Raw genomic sequence first — 23,091 nt, forward strand, 5'->3', positions numbered from 1 at the left:
ATTTTTATTTTTGTGTGAACTAACCCTTTAAACATACCCGATAGTGTTAAAAAAAGCAAATGTGACAAAAAAACAAAAAACAAACAAACATTTTAGCTTGCTTGGGTCTGCATTCCCAGAGTGTGGCCCGGGATAAGTTTGGAATTGCTGAGTGAGGGTGTGCGGGGGAAGGAACTGATGTGTGTGTGTGGGAAGCGGGAAAAAGTAATGACTTGAGTGCTCCAGCAAAATACAATTATCTAATAATAAAAGCACGCACAAGTCTGTCAAAGGTGATCTAAAGGCTTGTGTGTGGAAATTGAAAAAACAAAAACAAATGCCAATAGCACTGGAACGAGACAGAATCTAGACCTCTTCCTTCAGGCTTTTGTCACCAGGAACAGAAGTAAACGTGAAAGTTTCAGGCAGGAGCGGGACCTTTTATCGTGACTCTTGATTCATGGGACTACTACTTGAGCGTTCCACATCGCAAGTGCAATGTTGTACCAGATGAGCTACGAAGCAAGTTTGCCATTGTCAGAAAAGCCAAACATATGTAGCTGGTTATATGATGTAAAAATCAAAATCTATTAGTTTACAAATCATGCTCTATGGTAAAATGTCATAACATCGTTTTTGAAGTCATACATAGCAACATTTTTGAGGTCAAAACATTTTATTGTGCAAGAAACCACGTAAAAAATAAATCTGCATTAATCAATATTCTGCCCCATTAATCATAATTTGTGTGAAAAGGAATAAAAAGTTGTTGCTGTTTTATTGCCTCTAGTGTTCATTTCATCCGTAAACTGCAGTGATTTGTATGTATTAGAACTTTTTTTTTTTTTTTAAAGAGCAGGGAAGATTGTAAAGGAGATTAATTAAAATATGCTTAAAGGGATACTTAAAGGGATACCCCAAAATTAAAATTCTGTCAGTCTTTACTCACCCTCATGTTGTTCCAACCCCATAAGACCTTCGTTCATCTTGGTAACACAAATTAAGATACTTTAAATAAAATCTGAGAGCTGGATCACTCCTGCATACTAGTCCATAGGCTTCTTGAGGGATTGAAACTTGCTGGACTCGAAAAGTTATTAAAGACATCGCTAAAACAGTCCAAGTGACTACAGTAGATCAATTTCAACTTTATCAAGTGACGAGAATATTTTTTTTGTGCGCAAAAAACCCCCATAAATAACGACTTTATTTCAACTATTCATTTCCTTCTCTTTGGGCCTCTAGTCAGTTAAACTAGCGTGATAGCGTAGAGCTACGTCACACGTAGGCTTACTATTGGCCGACGCTGGTCATGTGTGTGATACGTGTGACGTACAACAGATCATACACTGTTAAACTAGTAACCTGACTCGAGGCACAGAGAGAAGGACATGAATAGTTGAAATAAAGTCGTTATTTTTGATGGGGTTTTTTTTGCGCACAAAAAGTGTTCTTGTCATTTGATAAAGTTAAGATTGAGTCACTTGGACTATTTTAACAACGTCTTTAATAACTTTGAGGCCGGCAAGTTTCAATCCCTCAAGAAGCCTATGGACAAGTATGGAGGAGTAATCCAGCTCTCAAATTTTATAAAAAAATATCTTAATTTGTGCTCCGAAGATGAACGAAGGTCTTACGGGGTTGGAACAACATGAGGGTGAGTAAAGACTGACAGAATTTTCATTTTTGGGTGAACTATCCCTTTAAAAAAACTAATCAACAAAACAGCTGTAATTAAGTTAAGACGTGAAAAAAAAAATATTCTGCAAAATTCTGCAGTTCTGAAAAAGTTCTCTCTATACTGTAAGTTAGCACACAAACATCTACTGTAATGCACATACTGTGTGTGTGGGTGTGTTTGAGGGTGATCCATCTTGGCGGTAGCGACGGGCACCACTAGCCCAGTGAGAGCTGAAGTGCACACGCAAGCAGAAGTCGCACACTACTGACAGATTGATGAAGAGATATGGGCCATGCACCACTACACTGTATCTTGACTTTCTTTTTTTTTCACTCTTGCTGGCTGCCCATCCAAATCTTTTATTTGGTGGTAATTAGAGATGGTTTAGGCTGTTTACTTAATAGTGACTGTTTAGGCAGGTAATAATGAGTGTTTGCTTTGGGATTGCATAAAACAAAGTAAAAAAATAATAATAACTACACTTTAAAATGATCTTTTTAACGTACAAATATAATGCCCAATAACACGTTCACCTCAAAATATATTTTGCATAAAGAAAAAGGCTCCAATTTAAAAGATTTGGAGGAGAAACATACACAGTAAAAATATAACAGATTATTGGAGTAAGTTTCACAGGGAACTCCTATTTCAGTCTATCTATTTTAAAAAGAAAAAAAACATTTACATAAATGTGTTACTTGTGGTTTCTTTGTTAATAGTGAAGTTTATTTGCAATTTTTGAGTAAAAACCAGTTTCAAATTAAATCCACCAAAAATGTTTTCAGTGAACTATAAACTCTTTGAGCGAGTGTGAAAAAGGAAGAAACAGTTGCAGTGTCAAGTTACAGAGGATAGCGACCATGTGATCAGTGAAAATGGTATAAATGAATAGATATTTAAACATGTGGATGGAGGGAATGTTTGTTTAATAACACACATCACCAGTGCCAGGATGATGCTAAATAGTTGCTAGAATTATGAATAGTAAATGTGTATAATTATGTCCATAACAGGCAAGTATAGTCTTACCTCTTTAACATTGGCATCATCAAAGAAAACCCATTTGGATGATTTGGTGTGGTAGGCAAAGGCACAATAATGTCTGCTGGAGTAACAGATCATTCCCACCAATAGCAGCTCACTCTTCTTTGCGCGTTCGTCTGTGACACGATAAAAGAGCTGCACACACAAATGCATGTATTTAGACAATCATAACACAACCCAAAAATCATTAACACTTCACAATAAGTTCCCTTTAGTTAAAGGGGTCATGAACTGGCTTTTTTACTTTCATTATATTGTTGTCGGAGGTCAACTTATGACGTTCGCTTGGTTTTTGCAATCAAAAACATCAAAATGAATAAGTAATAGGCTATTTTGTACCCTAGTTTTAAAAACGCTCGGTTTTTATGGGCTTCTCGCACTGAAGACTTGGAGGTCAACGCCCACTGCTGTGAGTGGATAACAGTTTTGCATATTATAATGAGTTTCAACTCACCCGTTGATGCACTTGGGGGGAAATTGTTTTGAAAACGTCCAATGTTGTAAAATGGCAACCAGAATGATTCTCCTATACATGTTCGACCCAGAGTCGGTAAAGCACCATTCTTTAATCTTAATCGGTCTGCAAATCCAGTCTTGTTTACAAAACAATCCTCAGTGAAATGAAGCGAACAGTCGACGGACGATGTTTTACCCTCATCAGCTGGAACGTCATTAAAAATAAAGTTTATCCATGCAGACCTATTGGAATCCAGAGGAAGCTTATGGAGCGACTGTCTTCTTCCATAACCAGGCACTGCACAATATTTTGTATTGCTTGGTAGCTCAATCCGGATTGTCATCACGAGGTAGGCATCTATGTTATTTAGCTATGCGTGTAATGCACGAATCGGTGGGCGGGGCTAAACCGGCCGTGTTGATCTTCTTCTGGTGGCGTTTTATCCTCTTTGACGTCATAGATCCCCTCTTTGAAAAATGAGTCGTTTGCGGAGGCTGGTGTCAATAAAAGCTTTTATTGGACTAACAAGGACGTTTTCAGACGTTTTTCTGAAACTTACAGGATATTTTTATAATATGATGACCTCTTAGATGTCAAAAGCTCAAGGAAAATTTCATTTCTCAGTTCATCACCCCTTTAATGTTGCATTAACATAATACAATTTATTAACATCATTTATTCACCCTCATATCTTCTAAACCTGTATAATTTTCTTTCTCCAGTCAAACACAAAAGGAGATGTCAGTTTATACGGTTTCTTTTTCTACATTTAGAGAAAACATATGGTGACCAATGGCTCTCGAACTCCAAAAACGACAAAAGAAAAGTGCTTTACAAGTACCACAATTCTTCATACTTCCAGTCTGTTTTGGAGCTTGACAGTCCATAGTCAACATTTACTTTTAATTGTGCAACCACATGAGCAGCATAAACATCCTTCCACAAAAGAAAACAAAGAAAAATCACAGGTCTATGAGTAAACGATGACATTCATAACTTCTGGGTGCACTTCATGTGCTAGACTGCCGTCTTCTGAGAAAAATCTTCAGAATTAGAAGGCAGAAGTAGGTGACAGAACGCAAAAGTATGTATTTGCTGTAACACGTTTAAATAAAGCAGCTATTGCATAACATTTGTTCCTCCACCCCTGATTCCTGAATAGCTGGTTTTCTTGGGAGGCTCATGAAACAATGGATTGCAGGCAGGCGGGGAGCTATTTTCCTCTGAAGTCTCCAACATCACATGGAGAACTAGGGAATGAATTAAAGCCTTTGTACTTGTCCAGGGGGTTTCGGCTGAGACTAATCCAACTGGAGGGTGGCAACGTGGAAGTAGGCGAAAAGTAGAATGAACGCTATTTAGCATCTGTGACAATTTGGTGTAAAATAACAGATTCTTTCAATCAAGATCTTGGATGCCAAACCAAATCCACTGTGCTTGTTTGGACAGCTCTATAAGGAGATATGTAAGGTCACCTACAGATGCATTGTAACATCTGAAATACATACAGCTGCACAAACAGAACAGCCATCTGGTGGAAAACAATTCTCAAACATGGCTTTATACTCCCACATGAGGCTGGTAATGAAGGCCGTCTACACACTCGGACGCCAGATGACCTTCCACTGTAGTGGCTTTCTGGTCATCAAGTGTGGGCTATGCAGTCACTGATACAGTTACACAACCTCAGTCTTATGTAGAGGATAAACTCCTACTTTACTTCATACATATGTTCCAAGGCACCACCATAAATCGGCCTCGATGACACCAGCACCAGATGTGCTATAAAAATAAATAACTGAAAAAGAGTAACCGTGGAGAGGTCAGAAGCTTTTTATAGCCATTTAATCTGGATGGAGGCTTCCTATGAATTCTATATTTTATATAACAGCCAGGAACAAGATGTTTCTTATTGGATTTCCCCACAAGACTCAGTCTTCAATGACATATAAACGAGAAACCTACAAGTTGATTAGCAGATTCTTGTAAATTTAAGTCTAAGCGTGAAATATGGAAAATACTCTTCTTACCAACTATCATATTTGTATCTGATAAGAAAAAAAGTACCATTGCAATGTACTGTGTTATTATTAGACATGCATCATGGTAATTCCATGGGATCGACTGGATTCGTTAATGCACATATAAAGGGATTGTTTAAAAAAAAAAAGAGACTAATCGTAAACAGAAAGAAAGTCTTACAGGTTTAAATAAATGACAGAATTTTAATTGTTGCGTTAACTATCCCTTTAAAAACCATCAATGTTATATAAATATAGTATTAATCAGTATTATAGTAGATACCATGGTACACCAGCAACCATACTATACTTCGTAGCAAGTAAAACTGAAGACTCAAGACATTCAGTTTAATACCAAATTTACATTTGAAAGTACATTGTAGAGTATAATCAATCTGACCAATCTGGAGATACATAAAAAATTGTTTTCATTCAAATCTTTTATTCTATGTCACCAAGATGTTCTACAAAGCATTGTTTTATGATCCCCTGTTGTACTGTTGTGCTTTTGTAGTTTGATTATTTATGACGGGGGTCATGAACCAGGTGGAGCAGAGTGTTTGAGAAAGTTTGCTAGACAGCATTCTTACCCCTGAGAGGTTGAGGTGTGGTCCGAGAGATCGGAGGACGTCTTCAGTGAGGTCTGAATGTTCCGAGTCCCAAACAAATCCAATGGTCACGATTTCTGGAGAGTTCATCAGCACTCGCCGGATCTTGATTCTCTGACCACAGTTACTCTATTGAAGGGACAGCGATAAAACAATGATTTATTTGTTTGTTTTTTAAAGGGATACTTCACCTCTGGAAAGATGAATGTGTATTCAAAATGGGTCGTTTAAGTAGAAGAAATGGGAAATTATTTTTGAAATTGGAGCTTTCTAGACAGAGACAATCCCAAAAAATTATTTTTGGCTTATGTGGATGAAAGACAACAACTCCCAGAATGCACTTGCTTCGCTGCCATAGGAGGCCACACCTACTGGTAACCGAGTGCAGTAGTTAAACAACAAGTCTAGGCTAGTAGTGAGTCTCCGAGATGAGTCTGCCCGGGATTTCGAGATCGCCCAAAATGTCCTGGATTCGGCTTTTGCGTTCTACAGTCGTCATTCATTATGTTTACTGTGGCGAGCAGGACGAGTGAGGGCCGCGGGAGAACGGCGCGAGGCCGGTGGCGTGATTACAGATGAGCGACACCTGTGAGACGCACATGTCTCGTATCTCTCACGGAGGAGCGGCAATTTTCTTAGAAATGTTAACACACGCATGAACCGATCACTTGTTTAGCGTTCATGTAAACTCTACATTCAGGTTCACCAATCGGAATCAATTCAGTTAGATTGAAACAATAGCTGTGCATGTAAACAATGAATGGCGACTGCAGACAGCAAAAGCTGAATCCCGGACATCGACGGCCGGACACGTCCGGGAAAAAGAGGGTGGTAACCCCAAATACTCAGCTTTCTCCACAGAACAAGAACCTGCTAGCTTAGCTTCCAAAAAAAGATGCCCGACACTATGTGTTCATTCTGTGAGTGAGATCTACTCTCTATGGGCGGGTTGAAAACATGCGGGACAGCCCTACTACTGACTGTAGTCTTTAGCCTCTGGCCAAAAAAATCCTCTGATGACGCAAAATGACGATTTTTGCCAGACAAAAAATACATAAATCTCTCGTCTTAGGGGGATACGAGGGTGGTAATTCGAAAATACTACAGGTTTTCTACTAATACAAAGCTTAAAGCTAAATCCTGAAGTATCCCTTTAAGTGTTTTTGTGTGTGTATCTTTAAACGCAAATGAGCTGCTGCTCCCCGCCCCCTTTTCCAGAAGAGGGTGGAGCCTTCAAAGCTTGTGCCTTGGATACTCTGCCAACATCAAACAAAACATCTGTTGGCTTTTGATAATCATCTCTGTCATGGTTACTTTCACATGACTGCAGTTCTTTGTCATCATGAAAGTTTATAAGTTTACATTTACATTACATTTATTCATTTAGCTGACGCTTTTATCCAAAGCGACTTACAATTGCTATATATGTGTCTTGTTCAGGGACACACTGGTGTCTCGCAGTGGATTCAAACCCGGGTCTCTCACACCAACGACATGTGTCTTATCCACTGCGCCATCACCACCCCTACATAACATGGGTTGTATGCGATTTAAAGCCATATCAGTTTAAACTTCTGGTATGTGGTTTTCGGAGCACCCAGACGCAGCGTGAGCACTGCCAAATACACACAAAGTGCACATAAATGGTAGGTTATGTCTGTGAACTGAAAGAGCTGGGAAAGGAAGTCGCATATATATTAGATATGTATGCGTTTTAAAGCGGCAGCCTAATATACAGTACCTGCTGCTGGCTGAGCTGTTAATGTAATTCAAACAATGTGAAACAAACAAGATAAAGAAAGCTTACTCAGGGGAGGAGCTAAGCTAATAGGGCCTATTCCACTGCGACATCCCAATGGATGCACTTCCGAACAGCTCATTTGAAAAAGCGTTTTTGATTTACGTAGAAAATAGCAAACAGAGTGGATTTACCATATACATAATTACATTCAAAAACAATGTAAAAGTGAAATTTGCTGTAGCTTTTATTATTTAATTTGAATTATTTTAGCATTCCAGCTAAACTAAATGCCTTGGCAACTACCTCAAAATAAGATTTAAAATTTAGATTTAAGGTTTTAGATTTAGTTAACCTGCTTTTACCAAACATTTCATTGCTTTAATGAGATGCATGCTTCTGACAGTGACTAGTATGATGTGAATTCCTACTTCGCCTGTTTAAAAATGTAGAATGTGTTGATATGCGAGAGGAACGTTCCGGTCTCATGTTTCATCTTGCCGTCACACAGAGGTGTTACACTTGCAGAATATCAGATAAGAAGGGTATGTATGTGTGTTTGTCCTTGTGTGAGCTTAATGGCATCACATCACAGAAAGAGCCAACATATTAGTGTCCTCTAAGGGCTAAAAGCTCTAGTAAATTCTACATTATTAATCAACATTATCAGACACCTACCGGACAGTTACGCATATCTCCAACTGTGCTGGCGGCTTGTAACAACTCCCCAAACATATCTGGGCGCATCCTTTCATCTCTCATCTCTGAGGCTTGTTGGCTGGAGTGCAGAGAAAAAGGAAGAAAGAGAAACAGAGATTAATAAAAGCAATCTGATAATAAAGATCACATAGTTGCAGGTATTTTGATCTTCTTAGGTCAATATACCAACAAAAACACGTCTCAAGTTTCTGGCGTGATGGCTGGACAGGGTCTCACTTACCAGAGGGCTGTTGTGGACACATAGTGTACAAGCTCCGTGAAGGGTAGCGGGTCGGACGATGCACCACAGCTCCTACACACTGACTGTGGGGAGAACCACACACACACACACACAAGCCTTAATTACACTATTGTATGTGATGTAAGAGATGTCGCAACCCACATAAACTGTGTACAACCTGAGGGTGTATCCAATTAAAAAATTCTCTATACAAGCAAAACAACAATGAACACTTTCTTGTGTCCAAACAGCAAATTATTGCTTTATACCGTGGTCTCTCGCGTACACAAAATGTACCGCGGCTTAACCACGGTTTTATGTACCAGCAGTGAGTCTCTTATAGTAAAAACAGTAATATTGTGAAATATTATTACAATTAAAAAAAATTTATTAATTCTTGTAATGTAAAGCTTTACTCTCTTCAGGGTCACATGATCAGTCTTCAGGGTCACATGAACCTTCGGAAATGATTCTTATATGCTGATTTATTGCTAAAAAAAACATTTGTGCGGTTTCAGTTTATTGTGAAACTCTTTTATTTTATTCGTTGATGATTCTAAAGAACAGCATTTATTTGCAATAGAAATCTTTTGTAAACCATGTAAAAGTCTTTACTGTCTCTTTCGATCAATTTTGGTGCATCCTTGCTAAATAAAAGTATTAATTATTTCTTTAAAAAAATTGAATGACCGAAACGTTTAAACTAATTTATGTGACACACTACACATTACGTCTAAAACCATCACAATACTTTTATAAGGGCTGTGTGTGTGTGTTCCCATGTCTGTAGAGAAGGAGAGGGACTGGATCCTGAATTAGTATTCCCTACGAGTATTCCGCCCACTGTACCCGACTGATTGAAAACCACCGTCACAGGATAGCGATCAATTCTCTATTACTCACAGGAGGCGCGTCTGCATGCATGTGTGTGAAGGCCCGTTTAATCTCACATTTTTTCTTGGGTGGTCACGTACGTCTAGAAGGTCCAACACATTGAACGTTTGTGGGATACTGATAACTTCACTGAACAAATTTATAAATGCAATACTTTTGTTTTTGCCCCCATTTTTCATGAGCTGAACTCAAAGATCTAAGACCTCTTCTATGTACACAAAAAACCTATTTCTCTCAAATATTGTTCCCAAATCTGTGTTAGTGAGCACTTCTCCTTTGCCAAGATCATCCATTCACCTCACAGGTGTGGTATATGTTCAGTGTAGGATTGCCAATACTTGCCAATACTCGTTTTCAATTGAAGCACTGGTCACAGTTGTGACCGTTAACAAATTTACAAGTCTTACGATCAAAATTTATATGCAAGAGTATAATTCTCAAAATATATCAGTAGTAGACCCTTTAAAGAGTATATGTAAAAAATATGATAGTTCTATCTAATAATTAAGATATTTTACATACTACTTTTTGTAGTAGTCTGAGGAAGACATTTTCTAGATGTGCAAACAGGAAGTAAACTGATCTGGTCATGTGACCTTGATGACATTAATATATTTTATTCAAGACAATCTATTTAGTCATTTAAGTGTTGAATTTCTTGCCCAAAGTCAATAACAACATTTTTAGAGCTTCCAGAAATAAGAAAAACGATGCGGTCACAATTGCGATCGGTGGGATTAAATGCTACAATACCTGTTCATAAAGTGCCATAGCAAACTTCTGATGAGTAATACAAGATTTGGATGTGCAGGCATCAATATCGTCATCCGGCGCGATGTGCAGGTGAATCCTTTGTAGAATGTTCTCCTATGAAAAACACAAAAGCCTACAGTTTGTGTGTGTCATGAGGCATTTTACCCCAAAACTATATAAATAAATAAAAATATAGGGCTGTCAAACGATTAATCGCGATTAATCGTATCCAAAATAAAAGTTTAATCGCGATTAATCGTATCCAAAATAAAAGTTTGTGTTTACATAATATATGTAGGTGCACTGTGTATAATTATATATATATATATATATATATATATACACATGCTTGTATATATTTAATATATTAAGAAATATATAGTAGTATATATTTAAGAAGTATATATTAGAAGTAATATAGAAGTATATATAGAAGTATATATAGAATATATATTTATAGAAGTATATATTTAAGAAATATTTTCATGTATATAATGCATATAGATTTATATATAGTTTATATTATATATAAATATAAATATTTTATATATAAATAATATTTTTTCTTAAATATACATGCATGTGTGTGTATTTATATATATACAAAATAATTATACACAGTGCACCCACATATATTATGTAAACACAAACTTTTATTTTGGATGTGATTAATCGCGATTAATCGTTTGACAGCCCAAAAAAATATACATATTCACACACACACACAGATTCATAGACATGAAAACAATCATTTCTTGTATAACCAGATATAAACACAATGGATTTGTTTGGGCTGGTACAATGATGCCTTGGCATCAAGTGAATGCACTCTAAGCTTTAGTAATTTTCCCCAAGCCTATTATCAGCTTAAATACACCCTTTCAAACATAAGAACCGTGGGTTCATTTAGAAACACCAATAGCGCTGTTAACACCAATTTTCCTTTTGAAAAGAGGCAAGATTGATTTTCACCAATAAAGATTAGCTTATTTTAAAACAGTCCTAGTTCAGTATAAAAAGGCAACCCGGATAAACAGACAACAGCATTGTTGGGATAGCCTCTCTAGCCAAGCGCTGATAAAGAACCTGCATTGACTGTGAGAGGAACGCATCTGTGCACTCCAGGCTTGCTTTGATAGAGATCATTCATTGATTGTGTTGTTTAGGGGAGCACTGTGAATGGACCTTTATTGAGGTAATGACTGACTCTCCACAGTCCTGCTGCGCTAAACAGAAATTGATTACAGGTCCCAGTGCTAAGCAGGTTTACTGCAATTAGGTGGCCCTAAGAGAAATCCCGCACATACCGAAGGGGTAAACATGCTTACATCAGCTTTCCAGAGAGAGAGAGAGAGAGAGAGAGCGAGAGAGGGAGAGAGACATAAGGACAAGGGTGCATGAACTGTGCTGTGGATACTGTACATAATAGCATCTGAGCTTCATTTGGAAATTTTTATAAGAAGACATCAATCAAAAATGACTACATTAAATTAAGCACTTGGGTTGGATATTATCCAAAAATGTGACAAATTGTATAAAAAGTTGAGAGGACACGATGCCAAAGACTACCAACAACTTGTATAAAATCTAAAAAATGTATAATATGATAAATGTGAAAGACGTTTATAAAGTCTAATTATATATTTATCTAGAAAATAATAATAATGATATTATTATTTAAGGGATTAAGGAATTATAATAATACATAACATAGTATGTATTCCTGGGCTATATCAAAATGTCTGATATGTTGCATTGATCGTAATCCACTTTTCGTTTGTTCATTAAGTTTCCTAAAGAGTATGATATAAAAAAAAACGTGTATATATATATATATATATATATATATATTTTTTTTTTTTTTCATTTTTAAATAACAAATGTTATCCTAATATATTTTTAAATACTATTACAGTATTTATTTTATTTTTATATTTTCGGGTTTCATTTTAATTTAAGTTTTAGTAGTTATTTTTTTTCTTTAGTTTTTATTCATTTTTTATTATTTCTATTACGCTTAGTAATTATTTTAGTAATTTTATAGTTTTCATCTAATGTTAATATTTTATTGTATTTCAATTAACATATTTTGAATATTTTTTTGGTTTAGTTAATAACACTTCTTTCGATTTCAATTGATTAATTTTGAGAGATATACACATCTGTAGTGGTCATCATGTATCAGAGGGTTAAAACAAAGTTAAAAAAAAAAGTATATACTGAATATATATATATGGTTTGGTAACACTTTACAATAAGGTTCATTAGTTAACTACATTAGTTAACATTAACTAAGAATGAACAATACTTCTTCAGCATTTGTTAATCTTTGTTAATGTTAATTTCAACATTTACTAATACTTTATTAAAATCTTGTTAACATTAGTTAATGCACTGTGAACTAACATGAGCAAACAATGAACAGCTGGATTTGAATGAACTAACATTAACAAAGATTAACAGTTGCTGAATACATTAATTAATGTTTAATAAATGAACCTTATTGTAAAGTGTTACCATTATTTTTGTATATAGCTACAACCAACCAGCCCTACATGTCAAAATCTGCGCATATCATGACAAGTTCCTCAGTCTGACTCACAAAATCACAAACAAAGACACTTACGAAGCACTCGGCAGCATCATCCATGAAGCCTAACTGAAAGCGCTGCTCATCCTTAAAGGTTTCGGCTAGGGCATTACGCAGGTTATCTGAAGGTAACGCTCGCTCTCGGCTGTGCTGGAACTGGCAGAATATTCCCTGCAAACACAAACACGAAGTGCTTTTTAGCCAGAACACAAACACATTTCATTAAAGAAAGTATTAAATGCGGCTTTATGATGAGTTTGGCCAGGAGAATACCTTTAAAGCGCAAAAGATGCAGGAGTCCCCCAAGCAGTAATGGTTTGGAAGCTGACGAAGACTCCGTCTGAAGATATCGAGGTGCCAAAGCACCTAGAGTGCATGGAAATAACAGGAAATTCAGATTTATTCAATGAATGACAAGCAATACTACATCTCTGCTCCAAGCTGAAATGAGCGGCCTCGCAGTCTACTTTCAAACGGTGTGTTCATACTTCAGTTCTCTTGTACCGGAACAAAAAATGCTGGTTTGCTTATTCACATCATCATTTTTTAAAACTAAACCTAAATTTGCCGCTTTTTTTGTCACCAACTGTTTGAAACGGCCTTGCTGTCAGAAATGTGCTGCCTCGAAACACTATCTAGGTATGGACACTCCTCTAAACGGTGTGCTTCCCTTTCTAAACTACTCATACTTCTGATTTTGCATGACGCTTCAAAGTGACAATCTAAAAGTCAACATCCGATGGCCATGCATTATTTCTTTTTGTCTTTTCTTATTGGAAGTCATTTTGTTCTTAAAACTCTGAGAAATATGACTCATTGTCCTTGCTTGGTGGAACAGCTTAAGGGAGATTACGCTATGACGGAGGATGAGGGGTGAGAGATGTTCATGTGTGTGTGTGTGTGTGTGTGTTTGGACTGGCAGTGTATGGTTACTCTTCACTCTGTGTTTTTCCCTTAGGCCCCAGACAACTTAGTCTGAGTATGACCTCCTCACTCTATGGTGATGAGTACAGGAACAAGATAACAGAATGAGGAAGAGATACACTCAATCATAATGTCCACGATCCTATCCAAGAGGGAAAACTGGCTTGCAGTAACTAGCGGACTAGGAGCATGACAAACACTGTTTTGGGGGTTGATGGGTGGAGTTGGGATGTCGTAAATACTCTTGAGTTCTGACCACAGGAACCTGTCATTTCCTCCTCAATGTGAGTCATAAGCTAGTTCGAATGTTTAGGGGGGTGGGGGATATTTTTACGTTACTGTCTCTGATCTGACATTTATATGTAGATAAATACACTAGGTAAAAGTATTTTGTTAGTTCAAAGTTGAAGCCATTAGAAAGTGAATATGAATTTAAGCCATGTTAAATGTCATTATGTTCATGATTTAATAATTTAGTCTAATATAAGGATTACCATCACCATATTCATTTAGCTCAAAGTACCATTGATAATAATATCTATGTGGAACTGTGAATATATATACAGTTCAAAAGTTTGGGGTCAGTAAGTCTATTTCAAGAAATTAATACTTCTATTGAGCAAGGATGAATTCATTGGAGATCAGCTGAATGGATTCAAAAACGGTAAAACTCAACAGTTTAACTTTGGAAAATGAGCCTATTACCAAAAAAAGTGGGAGTATGCCTTTAAGAAGCACAACTGTTTTAAAAATGTATTATTATAAGAAATGTTTCTTGAGCAGCAAATGAGAATGATTTCTGAAGAATCATGTGACACTGAAAAATGGAGTAATGATGCTAAAATATAGCTTTATCACAAAACAGTTATTTTAAGTATTAACAAATATATAAAATATTAAGTATTTAAAATATTAGATTTTCTACTGCATTTTTGATCAAATAAATGTAGGTTTGGTGAACTTAAGACTTTTGCTGATAAATGACTCACCCCCATGTCATAGAAGGTGTCCATGTCTTTCTTTCTTCAGTCGAAAAAAAATTAAAGTTTTTGATGAAAACATTCCAGGATATTCTCCATATAATGGACTTCAATGGGAACCAAACGGTTCAAGGTCCAAATGAGAGTTTCAGTGCAGCTTCAAAGGGCTTTAAACGACACCAGATGATGAATAAGGGTCTTATCTAGCGAAACGATCGGTCATTTAAAAAATAAATAAAAAAGTTTAAGTTTTATAAGCACAAATGCTCGGCTTGCTCTGAGCGTTCGTGATTCTCCTGTTCAAACTCGTTCATCAAAATGAACAAATCTTTTTCGAGTCATGACTCGAAGGGTCCTAGATAAGACAATTATTCATCATCTGGTGTCGTTTAAAGCCCTTTGAAGCTTCACTGAAACTCTCATTTGGACCTTGAACCATTTGGTTCCCATTGAAGTCCATTATATGGAGAAAATCCTGGAATGTTTTTATGAAAACCTTAATTTTAAGACATCTTGGATGACATGGGAGTGAGTAAATTGTCAGCAAAAGTTTTTTTTAAAGTGAGCTACTCCTTTAATGATTCCAAACCTTAAATGGTAATGTGCGTGTACAAATAGATAGATAGATGGATAGAGACATAACTGAATGGATAGAATGAAAAAAGTTCCCCAAGGCAAACACATACCTGCACTGCACTGTTGAGGAAGCAGCTGTTCTGTCCCGGCTCATTTAGTAGTCCCTTGGTGGGGGCCAAGGACATCATAGATCCCGGCTGGTAAGACTTGGAAAGATTGCCTCCCGGTCTCTTGAAGAACTTGACCCATGCCATTGGATTTGGGGTATTTTCCTTCCTGCTGATGAACAGTTACTTGTTTTAATTGTAATTTCAAGTAAAGATTTCACAAACAAAAGATGGTACTGTTGGAAAAAAGATTGTTATGACTATTTAACTTGAGGCTTTTAAGGTCGGCCAGTCAATAATTGAGTAAAAGCCTTTATTTTGCAACTGACCTGTATGTAAGAGGTCTCTTGATGTGTATGTCCTAGACAGGATGGTTTGATCATTCCCAAAATTGAGTTGGGGAATTTGGCGAGTTGTTGGCGGATACTGTGGCCATAAGGCCTCTAGTGACTCGCAGCATGGTTATAAAGCACACATGAGGTGTCAGCTGGAATCAGTCAACCTTTAAAGGGTCATCCATGTTTCTGACGCTACTCTTGAAGGACATCAGCCTTAGGATGAGCAGGACTCACTCTGTGGAGAGAAGCAAACGCATGAATTCTTGAAGCAATGAACATGCCCGCTTGAATAACTCGCTCGCAATTTAATCCACACTTTGAATCTGAGCCCGACTAATCACAAGCATCGATTCCTGCAAATTGAGATGCCAACAACAACACAGAAACCCTTGTCATCATAAACACCTCCTTATAAATCATTAACGGGAGGAGTGGCTAATCATTCAAAACTGTGCAAAAGTCAGTAGGTCAGCTCATCCAACTGGCAATGCTGAGCTAAATAACATTATTGTTTAACTTTTATATGACTTTGCACCAACTTGTTTCTACATTATGCAAGGTGCAAGCAAGCTGACATCACGGTCTTGGCAAGTGCACAGAAAAGCAATAAAAGACTGAAAATATACAATGGCAGCTTCTTTGTTGCTTACAATTGAAAATGAGTATATTGTGCGGTTAAAACAAATTCAGTCAGTGGCAAAGGCTTTAATATCTTTCGCATTAGGATGAGTCAATCATGACGTGATGACATTGCATTAAAGCAAAACTGTAGTAAGTCCAAGTCATTTTTTTTCCCTAGTACTTTATGTAATTCAGAAGTTTCAAAGCAGCTTTACAGTTATAAGCAGAATCAAAACATTGTTTATACATTTTAGCCGTTTAAGCTAAAGCTTCTACAGATGTTGCACTTATTCATCTCGAGTCAGTTCAATGTTAATTCAATTCAGTTCAGTTAATCAATTATAAAAGGAGTTCACTCAACTATAAGCATCTATACAAAGGACAATACTGTCATTATTCACTTTGAGTCAGTTCAATGTTGATTCAGTTCAGTTCAATAACTGTCCATCTCGCAAAGTTGATCATGAAACATTTTAAATAGAAGTCCTCTACAGAAGACAATAGTGCCATTGCTCGGCTAAATTTAGTCCAATGTTGATTCAATTCAAACCCGTAAAGTTGATTAGGATTGCTTTACAGAACTGACAAAAGCAGCTCTACAGAAGACAAGCGTCCTTATCCAACTCAATTCAGTTCAAGTTTTGATCTCATTTGGTAGTGTCAGTGCAGTCCGATAATATTTCAGAATATTACTGAAAAAATTCATTGTCTTTTAACATCACTGATGTTCATCGTTCATATTTATTGCAACCAAAGAGGTCAAAGCTTCCTACCATTCCCATTCGTTACTCTCTGGTGACTCTGGAAAACTTTCCTTACTTTTACTACTCGACCTCAGCTCAGCTTTTGATACTGTCTGCCATAAAGTCCTACTCATGCGCCTCTCAGGAACCACATTATCCTGGTTTTCCTCCTATTTGACAGATAGGAAATACTACATCGCTATGCACAATCACAAACCTCCAACTGTCACTCTCAAACAAGGTGTCCCACAGGGGTCAGTTCTTGGCCCATTACTATTTATTATTTACATTTTGCCTCTCGGACAAATTATTCGCCACCACGGTTTTCAATACCACTGCTATGTCGACGATATCCAAATATATACAGCTTGTCGACCGGATTCTATTCTCCAGACCACATTTCTATCATCATGCATTAACGAATTAAAGACCTGGCTCAACTCCAATTTTCCCAGTCTGAATCTGACTAAAATAGAAATATTAATCACTGGCCCTCCATCTCTAACAAAAAAATGTAAGTAGTATTCCCACACCCGACCTTGACGCTACATAAATAATTCCATCTGCCACTGTCAAAAACTTGGGTCTCATTTTTGACCCTGCACTGACGGTCGACTCTTACATTAGCCAATTGTAATGTTCTTACACTAAAAAAAAAAACCGTCCCATATCACTCCAATTCTGTTTAACCTGCACTGGCTTCCCGTGTCATCCCGTATCACTTACAAAATTCTTCTGCTTACCTTTATGTCACTCATTGGTCTTACCCCGGCCTATCTCTCTGACTTACTTTCTCCTTATATTCCCCCTCAAACTCTCCGGTCTTCTGGCTGTGATCTCCTATGTGAGCAGTGATTTCATGTATCGTCTATGGGCGGCAGGTCTTTCTCTGTTATCACCCCTAAGCTATGGAACTCTCTTCCATTGGCTTTCAGGACAACAACCACGTTGCACGAATTAAAGTATAAACTCAAAACACATTTGTTTAACCAGTATTTCAATCATGGAAGTTAATTGACATAACACAGTCACAATGTTAACTTAGGCTCCAATCATTTTTGCATCTTTACTCCAACTGCACACTAGGCTGTCTATAATTAATGTTTATTGTCTTTGTTGTTTCTATGTTTGTATTGCAAATGTAACGCGACTTGCAACTGCAATCGCTCATTACTTGGAATGGGCAAATGTCCATTGTCCATTTTCCGTTTATGTGTAAATTGTTTGTATTTACTGTCATTGTAAAGGGCGGCACAAGGGCCCTTCTGGTCTACAAACCAGAAGGTTGGTGGTTCAATCCCCGGTTCCACCTGACCAAGTGTCAAGGTGTCCACCGTGCAAGCTTTGGGGTGTTGATGGACTCAATCTACACCATCTGTGTTTTGATCATCATTCTGAATCTGATCTGAATGTAGTCTTTGATAAAAGCGCATTTTCTCAGCTTTTTGCTCAAAATGTTACAATAAAGCATAGGGGCCATGAAAATTCTGTGATAAAAAATGATAAAATTGCTGGCAAACTTTTTTTTTTACACTGGTGGGGAAAGAGTTGACTGAACAGGACATTTTTTGGTTCTGAGATTGTGGTGTTGAGGTCTGGAGAAGATAAACCACAACACCGTTTGATTTGGTGAAAACTGAGCCAAAAAATAAGATGATGTGGGAGATTTTTGTTACTTTTGGTTTCGAGTTCAGTTTCAGCAAATGCTGTTAATCTATGTTTGTCCCAAAATGAACTACATATTTGTCTCCAGCTCTTGTGACTGTCGCTCATTCAGAAAAGCATCAACAAATGAGTAACATATCAAACTTGAGAAAGCATAATGTCAGAATGATTCATGTTATTTTTTCTCAGAACGTGGCAGTACACAGACAGCAATGGAAACCTGCAGAACAGCATTTCATTCAAACTCAGTAGTAGTTTTAAGGTGAAGAGAGGACAGTTTGACCACTGACCCACTAACAGTATTTCTGCAGAGATTTAACAATAAAACAGCACATAAACAAGGCAAAAACACCTACTTGAGGCTGTGAGGGGCCTTTCTTCTCATTTATAATGTGGTCACAGTCTGCCATAGGAACACATTCCAGGGTGATCACTTAAGATACAGTGTTGCTTAAGAGCTCTCGTCTTCAGTATTAGGAGCCCTGGAGACACACCTCTGCAAACACATGCTCCAGTTTGAGGCAATAACAACTAGTTTGAACATGATGTTCATGTTCAGGTGTTTTCCCCCTGAAAATCTATTGATCATCTGTTCAGTCTATTAATAATAAGCTAATAAGAAAAAGGCCGATTCAATCTTCATAAGACTCTCTAGGTCATATTTCACAGTGAAAACTACTTTAGGACCATTAAGATTGTTTGCATTGTGGTATTATTTTACCCACATTATTTGATAAAATATTGCATTACAGTAAAGCAGAGAAAAAGACAATGAATTTTTATGATATCTTAATGACTTTTTGGGCTACAATGTAGTCATGAAATGCACTTGTGATATTAAGGATGCTTAAAGGGATACTCCACTTTTTTTCTTTTTTTTTTTTTAAATAGGCTCATTTTACAACTCCCTCAGAGTTAAATAGTTGAGTTTTGCCATTTTCAAATTTTCTGATATTTAGAAGAAAATCAGTAATTGACTTCCATAGTAGGAAAAAATATATACTACGGAAGTCAATGAGACCAGAAACTGTCTGGTTACTGATCTTCTTATAAATATATAAAAAAAATCGGCTGAATGGATTTGAAAACAGTAAAACCCAACTGTTTAACTCTGGGGGGTTGTAAAATGAGCCTATTTCCAAAAAAAGTGGAGTATCCCTTTAAATATATCGGTCACCAAATCAGTATCGGCTGATATACGTTAATTTTTAATGTTAACGTAATCGGCCTGATAAGAAAATCTGGCTGATATATTAAAGCCGATAAATATAGGATTATTTAGCTGAGACGCTTCAGATGCGCACTGTTCACCATGATAGTTTTGAATTGCTTGAAATATAATTGGAATCACTTCAAAAAAGAAAAAAAAACATCAAGGGCAACATGTGCAGCACAAGCCATATGCCATATAAGCAACATCAAATTATAATGTGAACACTATAATTTTGTGCTTAGCACACTTTTAATGGTGAAACTTTGTTTTGTAATCAGGCTTAAAAATGATTGGATTAAGATGTATCTGCCAATATATTGGTTATCGGCTTTCAAATGTAAAGAGTTTAAAAGGTGGAGATAAAAGTAAATTACTGTTTTTAAAAAGTAAAAGTTAATAAACTGACAAAGCTAGCTAAGAAATCAAATCTTTGAAAAATGGAAAAGGTAGTCTGTTGGGATATTCTTATAGATTTACGGACATTTCCTTTAACCATAAAACACGGGCAATGAGATTTAAAATGCAGGCAAAACTTCTATGAAATATAAATATAGAAAATTTCTTCAAATAAACATAAAATCGAGCAATATTTTAACAGACTTTCATAGAATGCCATTGAAACTAAAATCCTCCAAAAAGTCCCCTTCTAATATTACTCCAACTTCCATCACTCAGATTAAAGGTACTTTCTTCTTTGAGCAAACATACAACGGAAAAACTGAATTTTGTTTTAACCCTAGAAAATTCTAACTGCTGAATTTTATTTCAATAAGAAACCATTTTTTAGGAAGAGACTGAAAAAAAAGCCCCTGGATAAAGTTCCACAGGGTAAGAAGAATCCCATTTCTTTGTTAAAGATGTTTTAATAACTTTTTTTATAACTTCGTTTTACTTATCAATACCCACACATGGTCCCAACTACTTCTGTTTGGACCTCTCAGATGTCACAAGGCTGGAAACATGAGTCTTATCATCACTGGCAGTAATAGAAAGCAGCGTGGCGCAGAGCGAATCATAGCTACCACAATCAGGTGATGATGTAGCTGGAGAGCGGAAAATGCTGACATTATGGGTGACATTTTTTCTCCTGAGCTCATGAGCCCCCGGTTATGGTAATTCATCCCAGCATGACACAAACTTGGCCAGCAAAAGCGAGGGTGAGGTAGCACAGAAAAAAAAAAGAGGAATGAATGACAAAAATACCTGTCATTTGAAAGCTACAGAATCTGTACACTGTAAGATTGGTTAATTATCTAGATGATTATCTCTTTATCAGTGTTATTTGCTGAGCCAAACCTCACTATAATTGCTCAAACTTAAAGGATTAGTTCACTTCAAAATGAAAATGCTGCCATCATTTACTTACCCTCAAGTTGTTTTTAAACCTGTATGAATCTTCACAAAAGAAGATATTTTGAAGAACGTCAGTAACCAGACAGTTGATCCTATGGAAGTCAACGGGGTCTATCAACTTCATTTTGAAGTGAACAATTCCATTAAGGTTGTGGATTTTAACAAACTTACTAACCCCAACCATTAAAGTTTGGCAACCTTGCTGTATTTGTGCAAAATACATGAATCAAATATGGCGCTTTTCCACTACACAGTACCGACTCGACTCGACTCTGTTTGGTTTTCCTCTGTTACCCCTTTTCCACCAAAAAAGACCTGGTTCAGAACTAGTGCTGGTTCAAAGTTGGTTCTGAGTTGGTTCAACTTGCGAACCCTTTCAGAACCTGTTTGTTTTTCCACTGACTAGAGCGCCCAGGGAACGACATCGTTACGTCACTGTGTACGTCGCCATACGTCTTGCAAGAACAACATTACTTTGGGATAATCTCTAACTCGCGTACCAAGAAGGCTTTAAAAAACAATTGAAATATGTAAGTCTTTTAATATTTTCTTTTGATATGTAATCTTTTCTGATAAGCTATGTCCCCTGTCGTGTCTTTTTTTCTTGTATTTTTCTATATTGTGACTGTTTTCTTCTTTGCTTATAATGTTTTCAATAAAAAATAAAAAATAAACGCTTGGGCCAACTTCAAGCATGACAATTACAAAGGCGGACTCCATTGTGTTTCTGCAAATAACACATCTAAACCCGCCCCAGCCCCCGACGTAAGCATGATGTGGTAAAAGAAATGTTCTAGTCCAGCAAAGAGTTGGTGCCGCTTTGGAGGCAGTTTTTTACAAGCCGAGAACCAGTTCTTTGGCTGTCGAAACACAAAGAACTGGTTCGCGCGCAGGCACCGGCTCCGAACCGGCTCTCAAAATGCTTTGATGGTACATGGGTATGTATAAAAGTTGTACCTGTACCTGCTTTCGGGTACTTTTTTTTGTATCACCTCCGGCGAGGTTCATGAGCGAGCTAAGGCGAGCTGAGGCGATATTAAAATGTGACGTGAAAAAAATGCTGACTGCTGATTGGTCAGAGAGAATCGTCACCATTCACTGCGTCATCGTCATTACACGCGCCAGATGGAGTATCCAGAATAACCCTGCCATTTTTCAATAGTTTGGCCAGAGATAGGCTAGTTACTAAACTTACTACTATTATTATGGCAACTCGGAAGGAGGAGGTGCAGACTTTCCTTTGTTTGGTTGCCGAAGAGAGGATCCAGAGAGAGCTATGACGACCGGGTATTTGTGGCGGTACTGTCTGCAATGGAAAACGAAGCGAAAAGCAAGCTGAGTCGAGGCGAGCTGGAACTGGTAATGGAAAAGCTCCATTAGATTCCTGCAATGATGTATTTTTACAGGCCAAACTGGAACCATCAAACCAAAACTTGACAAAAACCCAATAGGACTTTTGCATTGGTATTTGGATTATAAAGACAACGATATGGTGAAAGCGGACTAATCAGATGAGTTTACCTCTTTAGTGATCACTTCGGATAATAGCATCTTCTATTTCTATATAAAATGTGATGATGATGATGACTTTTAATGTCCCCGACAACCTCTGTAGTCACATTTAGCCACTTGTAAGGGGATATTACATGATGTATTTTATGATGTAGAATAAAACATGAAAATATCTTAACCAAAGACTTAAGCATTTAGACTCCAAACACAAGGCCCTATAGCCATATCTAAGCACTAGAACATCATAGCTACTAAATCAGACATTTCAAAATATACAGTAATGATTACAGTCTGGTTTCAGTCATGCAATGGGACTCTTCCTCTTCTTACCTAATGTAAGTGAGGATATTCCCA

General features: G+C 37.0%; 1 protein-coding gene across 3 annotated transcripts in view; it reads right to left on the minus strand.

The window, feature by feature from the left end:
• The window catches only part of usp53a (ubiquitin specific peptidase 53a), a 65,069-nt gene that overhangs the window by 32,386 nt on the left and 9,592 nt on the right, over positions 1 to 23,091 (minus strand). The window contains exons 1-10 of one of the 3 annotated variants that reach the window (XM_089121584.1): positions 19,016 to 19,164; positions 15,622 to 15,865; positions 15,296 to 15,464; positions 12,979 to 13,071; positions 12,742 to 12,876; positions 10,116 to 10,229; positions 8,469 to 8,551; positions 8,207 to 8,306; positions 5,773 to 5,919; positions 2,690 to 2,839 (exon numbers count right to left, since the gene is read on the minus strand). In XM_089121584.1, the coding sequence (XP_088977710.1) occupies positions 2,690 to 2,839; positions 5,773 to 5,919; positions 8,207 to 8,306; positions 8,469 to 8,551; positions 10,116 to 10,229; positions 12,742 to 12,876; positions 12,979 to 13,071; positions 15,296 to 15,439 (966 nt within the window). In that variant the 5' untranslated portion in view covers positions 15,440 to 15,464; positions 15,622 to 15,865; positions 19,016 to 19,164. Of the gene's footprint in view, positions 1 to 2,689; positions 2,840 to 5,772; positions 5,920 to 8,206; positions 8,307 to 8,468; positions 8,552 to 10,115; positions 10,230 to 12,741; positions 12,877 to 12,978; positions 13,072 to 15,295; positions 15,465 to 15,621; positions 15,866 to 19,015; positions 19,165 to 23,091 lie in introns of those variants that run through there. The other 2 variants (XM_039669749.2, XM_039669748.2) reach the window with 2 other exon arrangements.

The sequence above is a fragment of the Pimephales promelas genome, chromosome 1 (genome assembly GCF_988280905.1).
Source record: "Pimephales promelas chromosome 1, fPimPro1.hap1.1, whole genome shotgun sequence".
Lineage (NCBI taxonomy): Eukaryota > Metazoa > Chordata > Actinopteri > Cypriniformes > Leuciscidae > Pimephales > Pimephales promelas.